At 60.7% G+C, this 20,685-nt stretch overlaps 1 protein-coding gene across 4 annotated transcripts in view; it reads left to right on the top strand.

The window, feature by feature from the left end:
• The window catches only part of DTNB (dystrobrevin beta), a 159,130-nt gene extending 142,044 nt beyond the window's left edge, over positions 1 to 17,086 (top strand). For 3 of the 4 annotated variants that reach the window (XM_038132084.1, XM_038132085.1, XM_038132082.1), the window contains 4 exons: positions 3,191 to 3,280; positions 8,881 to 8,934; positions 13,555 to 13,588; positions 16,799 to 17,086. In XM_038132084.1, the coding sequence (XP_037988012.1) occupies positions 3,191 to 3,280; positions 8,881 to 8,934; positions 13,555 to 13,588; positions 16,799 to 16,884 (264 nt within the window). In that variant the 3' untranslated portion in view covers positions 16,885 to 17,086. The remainder of the gene's footprint in view (positions 1 to 3,190; positions 3,281 to 8,880; positions 8,935 to 13,554; positions 13,589 to 16,798) is intronic. The other variant, XM_038132083.1, reaches the window with a different exon arrangement.
• The last annotated feature ends 3,599 nt before the right edge of the window (positions 17,087 to 20,685 follow it).

Here is a 20,685-nt window from a genome sequence, read left to right as displayed (position 1 = left end):
TTAACCAGTGGTTTCCCAGGTTTTTACCTTGTGGCTTTCCCAGGTTTTAACCTGTGGCTTTCCCAGGTTTTTAACCTGTGGCTTTCCCAGGTTGTTAACCTGGGCTTTCCCAGGTTTTTAACCTGTGGCTTTCCCAGGTTTTTAACCTGTGGCTTTTCCAGGTTGTTAAGCTGTTGTTTCCCAGTTTTTAACCTGTGGCTTTCCCCGTTTTTTACCCTGTGGCTGTCTTAGGTTTTTAACCTGTGGCTTTCCCAGGTTGTTAACCTGGGCTTTCCCAGGTTTTTAACCTGTGGCTTTCCCAGGTTGTTAAGCTGTTGTTTCCCAGGTTTTAACCTGTGGCTTTCCCCGTTTTTTACCCTGTGGCTGTCTTAGGTTTTTAACCTGTGGTTTCCCAGATTGTTAACCCGTGGCTTTCCCAGGTTTTTAACTTGTGGCTTTCCAGGTTTTTAACCTTGTGGCTTTCCAGGTTTTAATCTGTGGCTTTCTCAGGTTTATGGCTTTCCCAGGTTGTTACCTGTGGCTTTCCAGGTTTTAACCTGTGGCTTTCCAGGTTTTTAACCTGTGGCTTTCCACGTTGTTAACCTGTGGCTTTCCCAGGTTTTTATCTTGTGTCTTTCCAGGTTTTTAACCTGTGGTTTCCCAGGTTTTAACTTGTGGTTTCCCAGGTTTTTACCTTGTGGCTTTTCCAGGTTTTTACCTTGTGGCTTTTCCAGGTTGTTAACCCGTGGCTTTCCCAGGTTTTTAACCTGTGGTTTCCCAAGTTTTTACTTTGTGGTTTCCCAGATTTTTAACTTGTGGTTTCCCATGTTTTTACCTTGTGGTTTTCCCAGGTTTTAACGTGTAGCTTTCCCAGGTTTTTAACCTGTGGCTATCTCAGGTTTTTAACCTGTGGCTTTCCCAGGTTTTTAACCTGTGGCTTTCCCAGGTTTATAACCCGTGGCTTTCCCAGGTTGTTACCTGTGGCTTTCCAGGTTTTAACCTGTGGCTTTCCAGGTTTTTAACCTGTGGCTTTCCACGTTGTTAACCTGTGGCTTTCCCAGGTTTTTATCTTGTGTCTTTCCAGGTTTTTAACCTGTGGTTTCCCAGGTTTTTAACCTGTGGTTTCCCAGATTTTTATCTTGTGGTGTTTGAGTTGCTCCTGCTGCCTTTTGCACATCCAGCAGACCCTTCAAAGCGTGGTGGTTGCACCTCTCGCCGTGGTGAGGGCACAGAGGGCACCAAGGGCTCCTTTTCCCTCCCAGGGCACGGGTCCTCCACCAGCTGCCCCATCAGTGGGGGAACTCTGGGGCAGGGCAGCTTGGAAGAACTGAGCCCCGGAGGTCTGGGTCTTCCAGCCCTGAGATGAGAGACGTTTCCTCCTCGGATGATCTCTCCATGTTCCACTCAGCAGAGGGTTACCAAGCTTGGCACGGGGAGATGACCCAGGTTCAGAATAAACCCCCCTGATGGTTTCTGGGTGAAATACTGGACGCAGAGGCCGCTCTTGAATTAGGAAATCAGTTCTGCTGTTGCCCTTGGAGGAGAAGAACCCTGGGATCCAGTGCTGCCCACAGCAGGGGATGTTCCTCCTGTGGTGACCACGCTGGGCTGGTGCTCTTGCAGGAGACAAAGGTGCAGAGCAGGCTCTGCCATCACCCCCTGGATGCTCCTCCCAGAGAGGCAGTCTGCACAATTAGCGCTAATTAATCTCATTAATTTCATGTTAATCACAGAGTCGGGCAGAGCCCAGGCCAGCGCAGAGCACAGGAAGCAGAAGAAAACGTCGATTTTTTTTTTTCACTTAATGAAATAATTGAGTGTCCCAGGCAGGAGATGTCTGGGTGGGCTTGGTGACACTGTCCAGCTGTCCCACAGCAGGGACACCACCCCAGGTTGCTCCAGACTGGCCTTGAGCCCTTCCAGGGATGGGGCACATCCCTGATCCAAGGGGGTCGTGACCTTCAGGAGGCCCCACACAGCCCTGGGGGTGATCCCTGTGCCAGTGTGTAGAAGAAAAAAAATTAAAATATTTTTTATTAATAATAATAAAGTTTAAAATTTTCTTTATACCCTTTTAAAATCTTAAACCTACTTCACCTTTCTCCCAATCCTATCTCACAACAACAAAAAAAAAATTAATAATTAGCCAACAGCAAAACCCACCATACTCATTGAAAAATCTCCAAATATCCAAAATCAACAAACCAAAACCACTACACAAAATTAGTGGCTTTATTGGTTTTTTTTTGGTTTTTTTTATTACTTAAAAAGAAAAAAAGAGTTTTTAGGTTTTTTTATCTTTAACATGTGTGTTTCACAAAAACATATTTCAGTTTTCAGTATTTCAATAGGCTGTTGGTTATGCAAAAAGCTTCGTATTCCTTTCTTCAATTTCTTTTTATTCCAAACAATAACACAGCTCGGGCTCTCCTGGCTCTTCTGGCCCAGCCGTGGCCACCATGGGGCCACTGCTGGTCACTGCTGGTCACTGGTGCTGCTGTCCAGCAGGGTGACCAGGTCACTGGTGGTCACTGGTGGTCACTGGTGGTCACTGGTGGTCACTGGTGGTCACTGGTGCTGCTGTCCAGCAGGGTGACCAGGTCACTGGTGGTCACTGGTGGTCACTGGTGGTCACTGGTGGTCACTGCTGGTCACTGGTGGTCACTGCTGGTCACTGCTGGTCACTGGTGGTCACTGCTGGTCACTGGTGGTCACTGGTGCTGCTGTCCAGCAGGGTGACCAGGTCACTGCTGGTCACTGATGGTCACTGGTGGTCACTGCTGGTCACTGGTGGTCACTGGTGCTGCTGTCCAGCAGGGTGACCAGGTCACTGGTGGTCACTGGTGGTCACTGGTGGTCACTGGTCCAGCAGGGTGACCAGGGAGTGTCCAGGCAGCTCGGGGTCACCAGGGCCAGCACAGAGCCCTGAGGAAAAGGATTCCTTCCTCCAGCAAGGGGGAGAATTCCAACCCTTGATCCCACTGGGACGTCACAGCCCTGAGGGTGGCTGTGGCCATGGGAGGAGTGGCCAGGGGCTGTCCCTGTCCCTGTCACAGGGTGATCAGGGCATGGGGCACACGGGGCTGCTCCAGGGTGGATCTCCATCATCCCCCCTGCTTTGGGAGCCAGCCCAGGCGGGGACAGCGAGGCTGAGGTGGGGACAGGGGACACTGGGCAGTGGCACTGCTGATGCTGTGTGTGCCCCTGCCAGGTACGAGGAGGAACCTCCGCAATGACCTGCTGGTGGCAGCTGACTCCATCACCAACACCATGTCCTCGCTGGTCAAGGAGCTGCACTCAGGTAAGGGGAGCCCCAGGGGGAAGATTTGTCCTGGGATTTATTTCCTGTTCAAAGATTTGTCCTGGGATTTATTTCCTGTTCAAAGTGCTGCTCTGTTAAAGCTGCTGGTTTCTGGTGAAACCAGGTTTGTTTCATGTTGTTTCCATAATGTCACGTTCCGAGGGAAAGATCACTTTTATAGCCAGCATGGCTGGCCTGGGCAGTGCTGGGTGATGACCCCAATGGCACAGTCACAGGCCAGAGCAGGTTTTTGGGGCGAGTGTCCCCAGATTCCTGCACTGCCTGGGCAGCAGGTGAGGCCCTCTGCCGTGAGTCCCCACCAGATGATGCAACCACGTCTCAATCACTGTACAGGAGGCCAGTTTCATCCCGTGTGGGTAAACAATGATGTGGAAAACAGGCAATTACTGCCTCTGAGCCTCTCCCCCGTGCCAGGGGAGCTGAGCACCCCTCTGGGGCTGGGCAGGTCCTGCCTCTCCCAGGGAAGTGTCCCCTGGCCCTGGAGCCCTGTCAGCAGCAGGGCTGGGACCAGGTGGTGCTCCAGCACCAAATCCTGCTTCCAGGGGGGTTTCTTCATGGAAAGAAAGGGTGGCCAGCTCTGAGGGGGGCTCCCCAGGGTGCAGTGCCCATCCCTGGGGGTGTCCAAGGAAACACAGTGCTCAGGGCTCTGGGCTGCTGACAAACGGGAGCAGCCACAGGCTGGACTCTGTGCATGCCCTTTTGCAAGGTGCAGGGTGCTGTGGTTCTGGTTCTGGTTCTGTTCTGGTTCGGTTCTGGTTCTGGTTCAGGTTCAGGTTCTGTTCTGGTTCTTTTCTGGTTCTGGTTCTGGTCTGAGCTGCCTTTGCTGCTGAGGAGCTGCAGAATGCTGTGGTTCTGGTTTTGGTTCTGGTTCTGGTTCTGTTCTGGTTCTGTTCCAGGCTGCCTTTGCAGCTCAGGAGGAGGGGAAGCGTCCCGTGGCTGTTCCTGCTCCCTGCGGGGTGCTGTGGTTCTGGTTCTGGTTCTGTTCTGGTTCTGGTTCTGGTTCTGTTCTGGTTCTGGTTCCGGGCTGCCTTTGCAGCTCAGGAGGAGGGGAAGCGTCCCGTGGCTGTTCCTGCTCCCTGCAGGGTGCTGTGGTTCTGGTTCTGGTTCTGGTTCTGTTCTGGTTCTGGTTCTGGTTCAGGTTCCGGGCTGCCTTTGCTGCTCAGGAGGAGCGGAAGTGTCCCGTGGCTGTTCCTGCTCCCCACAGGATGCTGTGGTTCTGGTTCTGGTTCTGGTTCTGGGCTGCCTTTGCTGCTGAGGAGCTGCAGGATGCTGTGGTTCTGGTTCTGGTTCTGTTCTGGGCTGCCTTTGCTGCTGAGGAGCTGCAGGGTGCTGTGGTTCTGGTTCTGGTTCTGTTCTGAGCTGCCAGTCTCTCCCCGGTGCCCCCCGAGGCTCCGCCGTGGTGGTGGCGGAGCCTCCTGGGGTGAACCGGGGGGTTTCCCTGCCCGCCAGCCCCTGTCCCGGCAGCAGAGGCAGCTCCACTGGGTGAAGCTGTCCGTGGGTGACACAGCACCAGCAGGGCCGTGGCAGGGCCACCACTCCCCCATAAATCCCCTCAGCTCTGCCCAAACACGGCGAGCCAACCTCTGCCCGCAGTCTGCACTCGTCCCTTTTTGCTTCCCAGAGCAGAGGGAGCGCTGCGGAATCGCGGAATTGCGGAGTAACCTGAGTCAGAGCCACAGGCATGGTGGAGCCCAGCTCCTGACCCTGCCCAGGGCACCCCAACAATGCCAGCCTGTGCCCGAGGGCACAGCCCAAAGCTTTCCCTGAGCTCCGTCCCAAAACGCCCTGACACAGCTCCAGCCCTCCCCAGGGTCCATCCCTGCCCACCAGGGCCCCCCAAAGCCGTGCGGCTCACCAGGGAGCGGGGATGAAATGAACACGGAGCTGCTGACAGGCTCGTGCTCGAGGCCATGCGGGGACTGGGGAAGGCTCCCCTGGAAGTGTCTGAAACGGTGTCGTTTGTGGAAGTGAGGAGGAGCATGAGTTATCCTCAGCTGACGGGAGCCAGCAGCGCTTCACACGCCGAGTCCCGAGGGGAGCTGTGGGAGCAGGCAGCTCCTGCAGCGTGGGGAGGGCAGGGATCCAGCGGGGCTGCAGCTCCCAGCCTGCCCTGTCCCTGCCCCTGTCCCTGCTCCTGTCCTGCCCCTGCCATTCCCTGTCCTGTCCCTGCCCTTCCCTGCCTTGCTCTGTCCCTGCCCTGCCATTCCCTGCCCTGTCCCTCTCCCATCCCTGCCCTTCCCTGCCATTCCCTGTCCTGTCCCTGCCCTGCCCTGCCATTCCCTGCCTTGCTCTGTCCCTGCCCTGCCATGTCCCTGCCCTGTCCCTCTCCTGTCCCTGCCCTTCCCTGCCCTTCCCTGCCATTCCCTGCCCTGCTCTTCCCTGTCCCTCTCCTGTCCCTGCCCTTCCCTGTCCCTGTCCCTGTCCCTGCCCTACCTTTCCCTTCCCTGCCCTACCCAGCCCTGGCATGTCCTACCCCTGTCCTACCCGGTCCCTGTCCCTGTCCCTTCCCTTCCCTGTCCCTGTCCCTGTCCCTTCCCTGTCTGTGGCCCTGTCCCTGCCCTGTCTCTGCCCCTGTCCCTTCCCTTCCCTGCCCTGTCCCCATCCCTGTCCTGTCCCTGTCCCTGTCCCTGCCCTGTCCCCATCCTGTCCCCGTCCCTGTCCCTGCCCCTGTCCCTGCCCTGTCCCTGTCCCTGCCCAGCCTGGAGAGCAGATCCCCAGGAGGGGACACACACAGCAGCCCCACCCCGTCCTCCCAGGGCTCCCAGGTGTACCCTGATGTCCCCAGCCACCTTCTCCCACCGTGGTGCCGGGGAGGGTTGGCCGGAGAGCAGGAAAGGTTCATCCCCAGAGGGGGCTGGCACTGCCCAGGCTCCCGGGGATGGGCACGGCCCCGAGGCTGCCAGAGCTCCAGGAGCCTTTGGACAGTGCTCTCGGGGATGCCCAGGGTGGGGTTTTGGGGGGTCTGTGCAGGGCCAGCAGCTGGACTCCATCATCCCTGTGGGTCCCTTCCAGCCCAGGGTGTTCCATGGTTCTGTGACGGAGTTGTGGAGTCACAGAATTACAGAATCACAAGGCCATTGAGGGTGAAAAAGATCTCCAAGCCCGCTGAGTTCTCCTGTTCCTCCAGCACTGCCAAGGCCAGCACTGCCCCGTGTCCCCAGGTGCCACATCCACACCAAAGTGCCACTCTCACACTCCCAGGGCTGCTGGGGAAACGCTGATCCCGTTTTCACTCCATTTTTACTCCATCTGAGCTCTAAAGGAGGTGCTCCAGGAGGTGCTGCTCTGCAGGGAGCCCAGCTGGCTGCTCCTGACCCAAGGCCAAGCTCCAGGTCCCACATCTGGTTATTCCAGAGGTGCCTGGTTTTGGCCCTGGTCTCCTCAGCTCTCCCTTCAAGGACCCGCTGGAGCTGAGTGACCCCATGTGTCACCGTCCTGCTCTCAGAGCCACCAAGGACGTGTCTGCCAGCTCCCCTCTGGTCACATCCACCCCAAACGCCTCTGCGGCTGCAGATGTTTTGTTTCTCCAGCTGCTTTAGCCAACCTGAAACGAATGTTTGGGTGACTTCAGCTAATGCTTCAGGTTTAGATACCAAATATTTGTCCCACACGACCCCCAAGCAACCGTTTCCCACCTGTTGGGTTGGTGTGCCAGTGGGCGTTTGGCCAGAGATACTCAAATATCAGGCACATTTATGGGATCACCCCCAAATAATCTTGAGATGATGGGAACATGATGCGTGGGAGCAGTGGGTTCCTCACCTTCCCAAGGCATCTGCTGAGCCTCAGGAACTGGAGATCCTTGGCTCTGCGTACATGACCTATTGTGTCAAATTTAACTGTGCAGGGGAAAATCAAATGGATTTTGAATCTTGTCTTCAGTCTTTGGTTGAAGACGTTCGATTTGCTCTCACAGTAAATGCGAAATTCAGACCTCGTGGTGCAGCCACACTTCCTTAGTGCAGCCTGCATTTGATGTTCCCCTCCAGTTACCACAGGGAATGTTTTGCATTTGTGGAGAGGGGCTTGGCCTGCTACCCCAGCACACACCACAGCCGTGCCTCTCACTGGGGGGCTCTCCCTGCCTTTGCAGGAGCGACTGGCAGTCACCAGTGCTGTCCCTCAGGGCTCTGTGCTGGGGCCAGCTCTGTTCAATGTTTTCATTGATGGCATGCATGAGGGTTTAGAGTCTTTCGTTAGTAAATTTGCAGGTGACACCAAGCTGGGAGCGCGTGTCGATCTGCCGGAGGGACGGAGGGCTCTGCAGAGGGACTTGGAATGGTTGGATGGATGAATCCAATGGGATGGAGTTCAGTCAGTCCAAGTGCCCAGTCCTGCACTTTGGCCACAATAACAACGTTACAGGCTGGGGATGGGGTGGCTGGACAGTGCTCAGGTGGAAGGGGACCTGGGGGTGCTGGTGACAGCCAGCTGAACACGAGCTAGCAGCGTGCCCGGGTGGCCAGGAAGGCCAATGGCTCCTGGCCTGGATCAGGAATGGTGTGGCCAGCAGGAGCAGGGAGGGCATTCTTCCCCTGTGCTCCACCCTGGTGAGGCCACACCTCGAGTGCTGTGCCCAGCTCTGTCCCCTCAGTTCAGGAGGGACACTGAGACACTGGAGAGCATCCAGAGGAGGAATGGTGAGGCCACACCTCGAGTGCTGTGCCCAGCTCTGGCCCCTCAGTTCAGGAGGGACGTTGAGAGGCTTGAGCGTGTCCAAAGGAGAGCAACGAGGCTGGAGAGGGGATTGGAACACAAACCCTGTGAGGAACGACTGAGGGAGCTGGGGTTGTTCAGCCTGGAGAAAAGGAGACTCAGAGGTGACCTTGTCACTCTCTGCAGCCTCCTGAAGGGTGGCTGTGCTCAGCTGGGGTCGGTCTCTTTCTCCGGGCAACAACAGACAGAACAAGAGGACACAGTCTCAGGCTGTGCCAAGGGAGATCCAGGCTGGAATTGAGGAGGAAGTTTTTCACAGAAAGAGTGGTCAAACACTGGGATCATCTGCCCAGGGAGGTGGTGGAGTCACCATCCCTGGATGTGTTTAAAAAAAGCCTGGATGTGGCACTGGGTGCCATGATCTCGTTGAGGTGTTAGAACATAGGCTGGACTCGATGATCTTAAAGGTCTCTTCCAACCTAGAAATTCTGTGATTCTGTGATTCTGTGACACCACCCTCAGGACAGCCTCCAGCTGTTTGCACAGGCCTCAGGGAAGTGGTGGAACGAGACAAGAGCCACCACCTGCAGGAGAATGTCACCTTCTGCTCCCGCCCTGCCAGAAACTCACCCGGGTCAAAGAGAGCAAGCCCCAGCTCCCAGCAGGAAACAGCTGAAATTCAGGAGGGATTTCTCCATGGCAAAGGCTGTCGGGCACTGGAAGGGGCTGCCCAGGGAGGTGATGGAATCCCCACCCCTGGAGGGGTGGATGTGGCACCTGGGGACGTGGGGCAGTGGTGGCTTTGGGAACTGGGGGAACAAGTGGACTGGATGGTCTGAAGGATTTTCCAACCCAAACAGTTCCATGATTGCCTCTCTCCTGTCTCATGTCTGCTTCTTCTCTTTGTGGTTTTTTTCCTGAAGCAGAGGAAGAAGACGAAGAAGAAACAGAGAAGCTGCAGAATGGCAAGGACCGAGGTGAGGGGACAAACCCGTCCCAGAGCTCTGCAGCGTTTTCTGAGCGCTCCTCTGGGGGTTCACTGGCTCCCCTTGCAGCCCCACGGGGGCCTCTGGGTGCGGGTGGGTGGCCCCGGGTGCAGGTGGATGGTTCCAGGTGCAGGTGGGTGTCCCCAGGTGCAGGTGGGTGGCTCTGGATCAGGTGGCTCCAGGCGCAGGTGGCTCCAGGTGCAGGTGGATGGCTCTGGATGCAGGTGGATGGCCCTGGGTGCAGGTGGGTCTGGATGCAGGTGGGTGGCTCTGGATCAGGTGCAGGTGGCTCTGGGTGCAGGTGGATGACTCTGGATCAGGTGGCTCTGGGTGCAGGTGGCCCTGGGTGCAGGTGGATGGCTCTGGGTGCAGGTGGCTCTGGTGGAACAGGTGGCTCCAGGTGCAGGTGGATGACTCCAGGTGCAGGTGGATGGCTCTGAATCAGGTGGCTATGGGTGCAGGTGGATGTCCCCAGATGCAGGTGGATGGCTCTGGATCAGGTGGCTCTGGATTAGGTGGCTCTGGGTGCAGTTGGGTCTGGCTCAGGTGGATGTCCCCAGGTGCAGGTGGCTCTGGTGGATCAGGAGGTTCCAGGCACAGGTAGATGACTCTGGGTGTAGGTGGCTCTGGATCAGATGGATGGCTCTGGATCAGGTGGCTCTGGGTGCAGGTGGCTCTGGTGGAACAGGTGGCTCCAGGTGCAGGTGGATGACTCCAGGTGCAGGTGGAGGGCTCTGGATGCAGGTGGCTCTGGGTGCAGGTGGATGGCTCTGGGTGCAGGTGGCTCTGGTGGAGCAGCCCCCTCACGGGTGCTGTGGCTGTGCCCTGTCACATGTCACCTCCCAGTCCCTGTCCCTGTCCCCAGCAGCTGCCACAGGCCGGTGTCACAGTCCTGTCCTGTGCTCAGCTTTCCTGGCAGCAAAGGTGACACGCAGAAATGTGAGAGAGGAGGAGGAGGAGGAGCTGCTCTGGGGCCTGTGAGAAACCCAGCTTGAGGGGTGGCCCACAGAGGGGCACTCACCAGGGCAGCCCTGAGCGGTGGCACTGTCACCTGCCCAGCCCCTGCCCACGGTGACCTTGGCTGGACAAGTGTCCCCGTGCCAATGGGGACCCCATGGTGACCTTGGCTGGACAAGTGTCCCTGTGCCAATGGGGATCCATCCCATGGTGACCTTGGCTGGACAAGTGTCCCTGTGCCAATGGGGACCCCATGGTGACCGTGGCTGGACAAGTGTCCCCGTGCCAATGGGGACCCCATGGTGACCTTGGCTGGACAAGTGTCCCCGTGCCAATGGGGATCCATCCCATGGTGACCTTGGCTGGACAAGTGTCCCCGTGCCAATGGGGATCCATCCCATGGTGACCTTGGCTGGACAAGTGTCCCCGTGCCAATGGGGATCCATCCCATGGTGACCTTGGCTGGACAAGTGTCCCCGTGCCAATGGGGATCCATCCCATGGTGACCTTGGCTGGACAAGTGTCCCCGTGCCAATGGGGACCCCATGGTGACCTTGGCTGGACAAGTGTCCCTGTGCCAATGGGGACCCCATGGTGACCGTGGCTGGACAAGTGTCCCTGTGCCAATGGGGATCCATCCCATGGTGACCTTGGCTGGACAAGTGTCCCCGTGCCAATGGGGACCCCATGGTGACCTTGGCTGGACAAGTGTCCCCGTGCCAACGGGGACTCCGTGGTGACCGTGGCTGGATCCCCTGTGCCAATGGGGATCCAACGGGGGCAGTGCCATCAGTGTCACAGGATGTCCCTCCCTTTCATCCCTGGTGTCCCAGGCTTTCCCTGCGTGCTGAGGAACCATCCCAGGAGTTATCCCAGAGCTGGGAGGGATCCTCGTGGCCTCAGGATTTTCAGGGCAGCCTGAGGGAGGGAACGCCAGGATCTGCTCCTCACCTCACCTTCCAGGAGCCGCCAGGAAGCTCCTCCCAGGGACAGGACCTCACTCAGGGCTCTCTTGGCTTCTGCTCTCCGTGTTCAAACCCAAACAGAGGAACAGCCTTGGCGGGGTGTGAATCAGCCCCGGCGTTTGTCTCGCTTGAGCCAAACCCGGCTCCAGCATCAACAAAGCGGGGCTTTGGAGCCTGCTTGTGTTACACACACATTTCCTGCTGGCTCAGCCGCTCGGTGTCTCTCCCAGAAGAGCTCATTTCCCTGACTCTTCCCATCCCCTGGCTTGTGCAGAGCGCCCAGGTGTTCGGAGCTGCTCTGTTCCTCTGCCCGCCCGTTGCTGGGGAGGAGCGCGGGGAGCTCCATTTTGGCTGCAAAGGGAGTTTTCAGAGCAGAACCAAGTCACAGGACCCTCTCTGCCCCGGAACATTCCTCATCACTGGAATATTTGAGATGCTTAGCAGATGAGCCGCGCGGCTTTTTCCGAACAGGCGTCGTGTCTGGCATGGGAAGGGGAGGCTGAGGCACGGGAGATGGTGGAGGGGGAGCAGAGATGGAACACAAACCCTCCCCGTTACTCATCGCAGCAGCGCGGCCCAGGCGTGTCCGAGAGCAGAGCTGGGTCCAAGAGCCTCGGCGTGGAATGTAAATACTGTCCCTGCCAGGGAAAAAGCTCTGTAGTGCAGTCCCAGGGCCGGTGAGGCAACCCTCTGGCAGGCACACGGAGGAACGATCCACATGGAAGTGCAGGGGCTGGGGGAGCTGCTCCTCACCCCGCGGCGAGGGGTGGGTGACACCACAGCCAGGTCACCTGCAGGGAGCTGTGGCCAGGATGCTGCAGGGGTGGGGGCCTGCCCCGTGCCCACAGCGAGCCCCAAATTCAGCCCTGGCCCAGCAGGGTTCTCCCCAGGCAGGAACCAGAGGAAGAAGCAGCTCAGGTGCTCCCCAGCCCCTGCACCCCCACGGCCGAGGGAGAGGCTGCTCCTCGCTGCCTCGGACTCGGAGAATCACCCGGAATGGTTTGGGAAAGGGGTCTCAGAGCCCAGCCAGTGCCACCCTGCCGTGGCAGAGACACCTTCCACTGGCCCAGCGTGCTCCCAGAGCTGCCCAGTCTGGCCTCGGGCACTGCCAGGGATCCAGGGGCACTCCTCTGGGCAGCCAGGGCCTCGGCACCCTCCCAGGGAACGATTCCTGCCCAATATCCATTCCACATCCACCTTCCTTTGATTTAAAGCCACTCCCAGGGACAGCATCATCCCTGGGCTTCCTCACAAGTTTCTTCATGTAGCGATTTCCCACTTCCCTGCTGGTTTTATCTTATTCCCAATTAATGAACCCCAGCACCCTCTCCCTGCTGGAGAGGCAGGGATGGAGCAGGGCTGCCTTTGGGGGATGAAATCCTCCGGGAGCAGGATTTGTTACACACGCATTTCCTGCTTGGGTTTGTGTAACAAATCTCACCCGGCTGCACGCCCCATGGTTGGGGTCACAGAGCAGAGGTGTCCCCACGGGTGTCCCCGAGGTCTCCAGGCTCTGGAGGGCACAGCTGGGAGCTGGCAGAGCCTCCTCCATGCCACCCTGGGCACGGCACAGCGTGGCAGCTCAGCCTCGGTGCTCCCCCTGCGGATCTGAGCCTCCCCACCTTCCCCTCTGCCAGGGGCCATCCCAGCTGGGACCAGCTCTGCCAGGAGCTGCCCGGGTCCTGCTGCTCCTCCCCCAGGCACCGCGTTCCTCCTAGGGCCAGGACATGGCCCCAGGATGGTGTCACCTGAGACTCGCCACGCCCTTGTCCCTTCCTCGCTGCCCATTTGGGTTTTATAACCCTGCCTCCACTGCCAGGGGCACCAAACACCTGGGTTCTGCTCACACCGCTGGCAGCAGCAGAGTTTTCTGATCCATCTCCTGGACAAGAATAAACCGATTTGAAATTCCAGCGCTGGCACAGGGTGCCCAGAGCAGCTGGGGCTGGCAGTGCCCCAGGCCAGGCTGGACACGGGGACAGTGGCAGTGTCCCTGCCATGGCAGGGGTGGCGCTGGGTGGCTCTGAGGTCCCTTCCCACCCAAACCAGCCTGGGATTCCCCGGAATGCACCTGCCCATCCTGGCCAAAGCTGAGCTCCTGCATCCCCTGTCCCCAGAGCACCATCCCTGGCAGCTTTGGGGTGACGCCGAGCTGGGAGCGGTGGCTGTGCCCCTGGGACCTCGCCAGGCTGGAGAAACGCCCTGTGAGACCCTCCTGCAGCTCAGCAAGGACAGGGCCAAGCCCTGGGAAGGTGCCCAGGGGCCGGGACAGGCTGGGGCCACCCCCGCAGGGCAGGGACAGCCTGGCACGGGGACACCGAGGTGACCCCGCAGCAGTGACGTGTCCTCGGGAGGGTCTGTGCTTCCTGGGCTGGCATTCCTGGCGAGGAGGGGACAGTCCTGCCCCTGTGCCTGGCGCCAGCAAGGCCACCCTGGGCCCAGCTGAGCTGCCCAGGACAGCAGGGACAGGGAAGGACCAGGTGGTGACACCTGGAAGGGCTGAGGGCACGGGGATCCAAGCCAAGCGTGTGGGTGACTGCTGGGGGAGACTCGGGGAAACTGAGGCAGGAGACAAGGGGCAGGAATACAGGAGATTCTGTCCCCCTGCAGTGGGAAGAGCTGGGGGCAGATCCTCATTTGGTGGGACAGGGAATGCTCCCCGTGCTGACCTGCTCTTCCCTCTCTGCAGGCTAGGAGGGGCCGCAGGCTGGACAGCAGCTCAGGTAAGGACGGACACGTGTCCCACCTCCAGCAGCTCCCGGGGCTCCTGTCACCTCCCGGGGCTCCTGCCACCTCCCGGGGCTCCTGCCACCTCCCAGGGGCTCCTGCCACCTCCTGCTCCTGTCACCTCCAGGGGCTCCTGCCACCTCCTGCTCCTGTCACCTCCTGCTCCTGTCACCTCCAGGGGCTCCTGTCACCTCCCGGGGCTCCTGTCACCTCCTGCTCCTGTCACCTCCCGGGGCTCCTGTCACCTCCTGCTCCTGTCCTGCTTCTGCACCAGGAAGGTCCCACCTGCCCATCCCTCGGCAGTGCTCCAAAGGATGTTTTCCACAGAATTATGGGATGACTTGTGTGGGAAGGGACCCTAAACCCACCCAGTGCCACCCCTGCCATGGCAGGGACACTGCCACTGTCCCAGGGTGTCCCAATGTCCAGCCTGGCCTCGGGCACTGCCAGGGATCCAGGGGCAGCCCCAGCTGTGCCAGGGCCTGCCCACCCTGCCAGGGCACAATTCCTCATTCCCAAGATCCCATCCAGCCCTGCCCTCTGGCACTGGCAGCCATTCCCTGGCTCCTGTCCCTGCAGGCCTTGTCCCCAGTCCCTCTGCAGCTCTCCTGGAGCTCCTTCAGGCCCTGCCAGGGGCTCTGAGCTCTCCCCAGGGTGGGAAAACCCCGTCGCCTCCAGCTCTGCCAGCCTTATCTCCCATTTCATTGTCCCTTCTGTAAGGACAGGAAACAGGAGCCCTGGTGACAGCCACTGCCCAGCCAGGCACGGCAGACGGACAGACGGACAGGTGCAGTGATAGCAGGAGGGGCAGGGCTGAGCCTGGGCAGTCTCCGGGGAGATCCTTATCTGCCCCACCTGAAAAGCTCCTCGCAGCTCGGGTTTCCACACCCTCGGGAAGTTTGCCATAATGCCCTTCCCTCGCCGTGGGCAGGAGGCAGAAAATCCTCCCGTGGCTGCACCCAGAGGGGACCAGCAGGGCGTGGGGACAGGAGGGACCTTCCTCTGGGCAGGAGAAAGCCTTCCACATCCCTGATCCCCTGCCGGAGGCGGTCACGGGCCAGGGGAATCCGTGGCGGATCCAAGGCAGGATTTTGTGGGATAAACCCCCAGACAAAGTGAAAGAAAGTGGGATTTGCCCTTTCCCCCCAGCTCCCAGCCGCTCCAGCAGCGCAAGGAGAGAGCCCCAGAGGGGCTCGGGAGCCCTCCTGCCAGTTTTTGCATTAGAAATTCAAGCCCTGCCTGATCTGGGAAACAATCTGGTAACTCAAGGAGGAGTGGAATTGCAGCGCTGGAGGGGGAGGCAGCGCGGGCAGTGAGGCTTTTCCTCACCCCCTGAAAGGCTTTGGACAAAGGGACATGGGTGACCCTGCCACCCCGGAGCTGGATGGGACACGAGGAGCCCCAGTGCCCCCCCAGAGCCCAGAGGGGCCTCCAGCACATGAGAGGCTGAGAACGAACGAGAGACCACTGAGAAAAGAGGGAGAGGAACCAGTCAGGCTCCTGGATCCTGCAGAAAGAACGGGAGAAGACAAAAGGGGAGCAGAAATAAGCCTTGACACTGTGGGGGCTCTTCCAGCAGGGAGAACTTCCCCACGGAGAGGGTGCAGGGGCTGCCAGGGAGGTGTGGAGTGCAGGTGTCACCGGGATGTGGCACTCAGTGCCCTGGGCTGGGAACGAGGAGGGCATCAGTGACCCCAGAGGTCTTTCCTACCCTCAGTGGTCCTGAGTTCCTCAAGTTCCTGGACCAGGGATGCTCCTGAGCCTCGTGGTGGAAGGGGTGTCCTGCCCGTGGCCCGAGCTGTCCCCAGCCCTGACCTCACCTGGGCTGGCAGAGTCACCCTGGGGACCTGCCTGGCCTCGGGAGCTGGAGCTTCCTGTCCCCTGGTCCGAGGGGAGCAGGTCTGGGCTCAGCAGGACACTCAGGCTTGGCCGGAGGGCTCAGGGGTCACGGAGCCACCGAGGCTGGAAAAGCTCTCTGGGACACCCAGCCCAGCCACCCCCAGCGCTGCCCAGGCCACCTCTGTCCCCTGTCCCCAGGTGCCACAGCCACAGGGCTTTAAACCCTCCAGGCACAGGGAATCCACCCTGCCTGGGCAGCTGTGCCGGGGCAGGACAGCCCTTTCCAGGAGGGAATTGTTCCCAGTGCCCACCCTGAGCCTGCCCTGGCCCAGCCTGAGGCCATTGCCTCTTGTCCTGTCCCTGTCCCTTGGCTGTCCCCTCCTGTCAGGGAGTTGTGCAGAGCCACAAGGTCGCCCCTAAACCTCCTTTTCTCCAGGCTGAGCCCCTTCCCAGCTCCCTCAGCCCCTCCTGGGGCTCCATCCCCTCCCCAGCTCCCTGCACTGCTGGCTCCGGGGCCAGGCAGGGTCTCTGTGGGATCTCTGTGGGATTTCTGTGGGATCTGTGCAGGATTTCCATGGGATCTGTGCGGGATTTCCGTGGGATCTGTGTGGGATTGCTGTGGGATCTGTGCGGGGTCTCTGCGGGATCTCAGCGGGATTTCTGCGGGATTTCTGCAGGATTTCTGTGGAGTCTCTGTGGGATCTCTGTGGGATCTCTGTGGGGTTTCTGCAGGATCTCTGCGGAATTTCTGTGGGATCTCAGCGGGATTGCTGTGGGATCTGTGCGGGGTCTCTGCAGGATCTCAGCAGGATTTCTGTGGGATCTCTCTGGGGTCGCTGCAGGATTCCTGTGGGGTCTCTGCAGAATCGCTGCGGGATTCCTGTGGGATCACTGTGGGATTTCTGTGGGATCTCTGCAGAGTCTCTGTGGGATCTCTGTGGGGTCTCTCTGGGGTCGCTGCAGGGTCCCTGTGGGAATCACTGCAGGATTCCTGTGGGATCTCTGCAGGATCTCTGCAGGGTCTCTGTGGGAATCTCTGCAGGATTGCTGTGGGAATCTCTGCAGGATCACTGCGAGGTCTCTGCAAGATCACTGTGGGATTTCTGTAGGATCTCTGCAGGGTCTCTGTGGGGTCTCTGCAGGATTGCTGCGGGATCACTGCAGGGTCACTGCAGGATCTCTGCGGGGTCACTGCGGGATTTCTGTGGGATCTCTGTGGGGTCTCTGTGGAATCACTGCGGGGTCACTGTGGGATCTCTGCGGGATCACTGTGGGGTCTCTGCAGGATTGCTGCGGGATCACTGCAGGGTCACTGTGGGATCTCTGCGGGGTCTCTGCAGACCCTGACGGGGTTCCCGGTGCCGCAGGCTCGGAGGTTTCTCTTGCCATCGAGGGACGTCTCCCCCTCCGAAGAGGCAGCTCCAGCCCATCCATCACCATCGTGCGACCGTGACCGACCTCCACCGCCTGCCGCCGTCGCAGCTCCGCCGGGAGCAGCACCGGGAGCTGTCCCGAGGCCTCTCCGTCCGCGGCCACCGCCCCTCGGGCCGTTGCATGTCCCCTCGGTGTGTTCCCTACCGGCGCCCAGCCCTGTCCCACCCGGCCCGGCCGCTCACGGCAGGCTTCAAAACTACAAAAAAAAAACCACCTGAAAGGACTCTGCCGGTGGCCGCTCCCGCTCTGCGTGCCGTCCCCCCAGCAGCGCCGCTGTCACCCCCACGCTGGGCGCCGTCCCTCCCCTGTGTGCTCGGAACAGGGGGGGCACGGAACAGGGGGGGCAGCCCTCCAGGGCCCCCCCGCCCGGCACCGAGGGGAGCCAGCCCGCACAGAGCCACCGGGGCAGAGCGGGGCCACGGCCGCCGGGGAGGGGACAGGGCTGGGGGGATGTGGGGGGCCAGGGATGGGGCTGGGGGGGGATGCAGGGGCTGCGGGGGATGTGGGGGGGATGTGGGGGGCCAGGGATGGGGCTGGGGGGGATGCAGAGATGTGGGGGGGCTGTGGGGGGATGCAGGGATGGGGGATGCAGGGGCTGTGGGGATGCAGGGATGGGGCTGTGGGGGATGCAGGGGTCAGGGCTGTGGGGGATGCAGGGCTGTGGGGGATGCAAGGGCTGTGGGGGGATGCAGGGATGTGGGGATGTGGGGGATGCAGGGATGTGGGGGGATGCAGGGATGTGGGGGCTGTGGGGGGATGCAGGGATGGAGCTGTGAGGGGATGTGGGGGCTGTGGGGGATGCAGGGATAGGGCTGTGGGGGATGCAGGAGCTGTGGGCAGTGGGGGGATGCAGGGGCCAGGGCTGTGGGGGATGCAGGGGTGATGGGATGCAGGGATGCAGGAATGTGGGGGCTGTGGGGGATGCAGGGATGGGGCTGTGGGGGATGCAGGGATGGGGAGGCTGTGGGGGGCTGTGGGGGCCAGCAGCCTCTGGCGTTCCCAGCCCGAGCAGGGATGCAGGCAGGAGCGCGGCCAGGCTGAGAGCAGCACCAGCGTCGGGAGCTGGGCTCAGTTCGGGTGGAACTCAGGGAATAAGGGAGCGGGGATGGCAGCTGCCCCCGAGCCACGCCGGGCTGCAGCAGCACTCCCCAGACTCGGCCAGCAGTCCCGGCCAGGGGCGGTGCCAGCGCGATTGTCCCCGTCCCCATCCCTGTCCTTGTCCCCATCCCTGTCCCCGTCCCTGTCCCCATCCCCGTCCCCATCCCTGTCTTTGTCCCCATCCCTGTGCTTGTCCCCATCCCTGTCCCCATCCCTGTCCTTGTCCCCGTCCCTGTCCTCATCCCTGTCCCTGTCCTCATCCCTGTCCCTGTCCCCATGCCTGTCCCTGTCCCCATCCCCGTCCCTGTCCTGGTCCTCATCCCTGTCCCCATCCCTGTCCTTGTCCCCGTCCCCGTCCCCATCTCCATCCCCATGCCTGTCCCCATCCCTGTCCCCGTCCCCGTCCTTGTCCCCATCCCTGTCCCCATCCCCGTCCCTATGCCTGTCCCCGTCCCCATCCCTGTCCTTGTCCCTGTCCTTGTCCCTGTCCCCATGCCTGTCCCCGCCCCCATCCCTGTCCCCATCCCCGTCCTTGTCCCCATGCCTGTCCCCGTCCCCATCCCTGTCCTTGTCCCCATCCCCGTCCTGGTCCTCATCCCTGTCCCCATCCCTGTCCTTGTCCCCGTCCCCATCCCTGTCCTGGTCCTCATCCCTGTCCCCTTCCCTGTCCTCCATCCCCTGTTCTCATCCCTGTCCTCCATCCCCTGTCCTCCATCCCTGTCCCCGTCCCCATGCCTGTCCTCATCCCCATCCCTGTCCCCATCCCTGTCCTTGTCCCCGTCCCCATGCCTGTCCCGTCCCTGCCGCTCGGGGAGGTTGTTTCTGTGGAAGGAGCCCAGCCCTGGTGCAGGGTAATCATTTTCAGGGGGCAGGGCTGAGGGGAGCAGAGACCCCCGAGCAGCCCCGGCTCTGCCCCTCCCCGCAGCGACCCCGCTCACCGCGCGGGGACAGGGACAGGGACAGGGACAACGAACACCCTGCTGGCCGCGGGGGAGGGCAGCCAGGAGAGCCTGCAGGGAAGAGCAGCTCCAGCTGGCAAGGGGGGACAGGGATGGGACAGGGATGGGGATGGGGACAGGGACGGGGATGGGGATGGGGACAGGGATGGGGATGGGGACAGGGACGGGGATGGGGACGGGAGCGAGACAGGAATGGTGACAGGGACTGGGACAGGGATGGGAGCAAGGACAGGGATGGGGACAGGGACAGGGACGAGAATGGGGATAGGGATGGGGATGGGAATGGGGACAAGGACAGGGATGGGGACAGGGATAGGGATAGGGACAGGGACAAGGATGGGAATGGGGACAGGGATAGGGACGGGAGGGAGACAGGAATGGGGACAGGGGTGGGAATGGGGACGGGGGGGGGAATGGGCACAGGGACAGGGATGGCGACAGGGATTGGGACAGGGATGGAAGCAAGGACAAGGACGGGGATAAGGACAGGGATGGGGACAGGGACAAGGACAGGGATATGGATAAGGAGAGGGATGGGGATGGGAATGGGGACAAGGACAGGGATAGGAGTGGGGACAGGGATGGGGATGGGAATGGGGACAAGGATGGGGACAGGGATGGGGGGAGGGATGGGAGATGGAGATGGGAATGGAAATAAGGACAGGGATGGGGATGGGGATGGGGACAAGGACAGGGATGGGGATGGGGACAAGGACAGGGATGGGGACAAGGACAGGGATGGGAGCAAGGACAGGGATGGGGACAGGAATAAGGACACGGATGGAGATAAGGACAGGGATGGGGAGAGAGACAGGAGATGGAGACAGGAATGGGAATGGGGATGGGGACGAGGATGGAGAGATGGGGACCAGGACAGAGGCAGGGACCTCTCCCCGTGGGTTTTCAGCTGGATTTGCTGCGTTCGGGCGTGCAGCACCTTTGGCTGTGCCGTGGGCCCCAGCACAGGACGTGGGGACGTTTCCCCTGGGGTGGGGGCAGCCACCAGGAGCCGGGGGTGTCACAGCTGCGCGGGGGTCGGGGTCTGTCCCCAAGCAGAGCTGAGAGGGGCTGGGGGGGTCCCAGCACCCGCTGTAGGCAAGAGGCCGGGGGTGCCCACCCGCGCCCTGCCAGGGCAGGGATGGTGGCACGGCAGAGCCGGGGCACCCGGGCCCGGTGTGGAAAGCCTGGTGGGATCCAAGGATTGGAGGGGATGGGAAGGGGAGGCTGCAGGGCCTCCCCAGCACCCCTGACACCCAGGAGAGCAGGATTGGGCTGTTGTGACATGCCACCCAAGGGTGTCGCTCAGGGAGGTAATTAACCCCCTTTTAATTGCCCCCCGGGCTGAACACAGGCCGGGGCTCTCGGGGCTCACCCAGCTGCGCCCCCGGGATCGGGATTGCCGTTTCCAATTCCCCGGGGCAAAACCAGCCCGAGGGAAAATGCACCTGAACGCCTTCACCCACGGGCAGTGCCAGGGCAGAGCCGTGTCCCTGCCTGCGCTGGCATCCCGGGTCACTGCCGGGACAGGGACATCCCAATTGTCACAGGGGAATGGGGACAGGTCACTGCCGGGACAGGAACATGCCAATTGCCACAGGGGAATGGGGACAGGTCACTGCCGGGACAGGGACATGCCAATTGTCACAGGGCAGGGAATGGGGACAGGTCACTGCCAGCACAGGGACATGGGACAGGGAATGGGGACAGGTCACTGCCAGGACAGGGACATGCCAATTGTCACAGGGCAGGGAATGGGGACAGGT

This window comes from Motacilla alba, chromosome 3 (genome assembly GCF_015832195.1).
Source record: "Motacilla alba alba isolate MOTALB_02 chromosome 3, Motacilla_alba_V1.0_pri, whole genome shotgun sequence".
NCBI lineage: Eukaryota > Metazoa > Chordata > Aves > Passeriformes > Motacillidae > Motacilla > Motacilla alba.
This window is presented reverse-complemented; position numbering and strand designations above follow the sequence as displayed.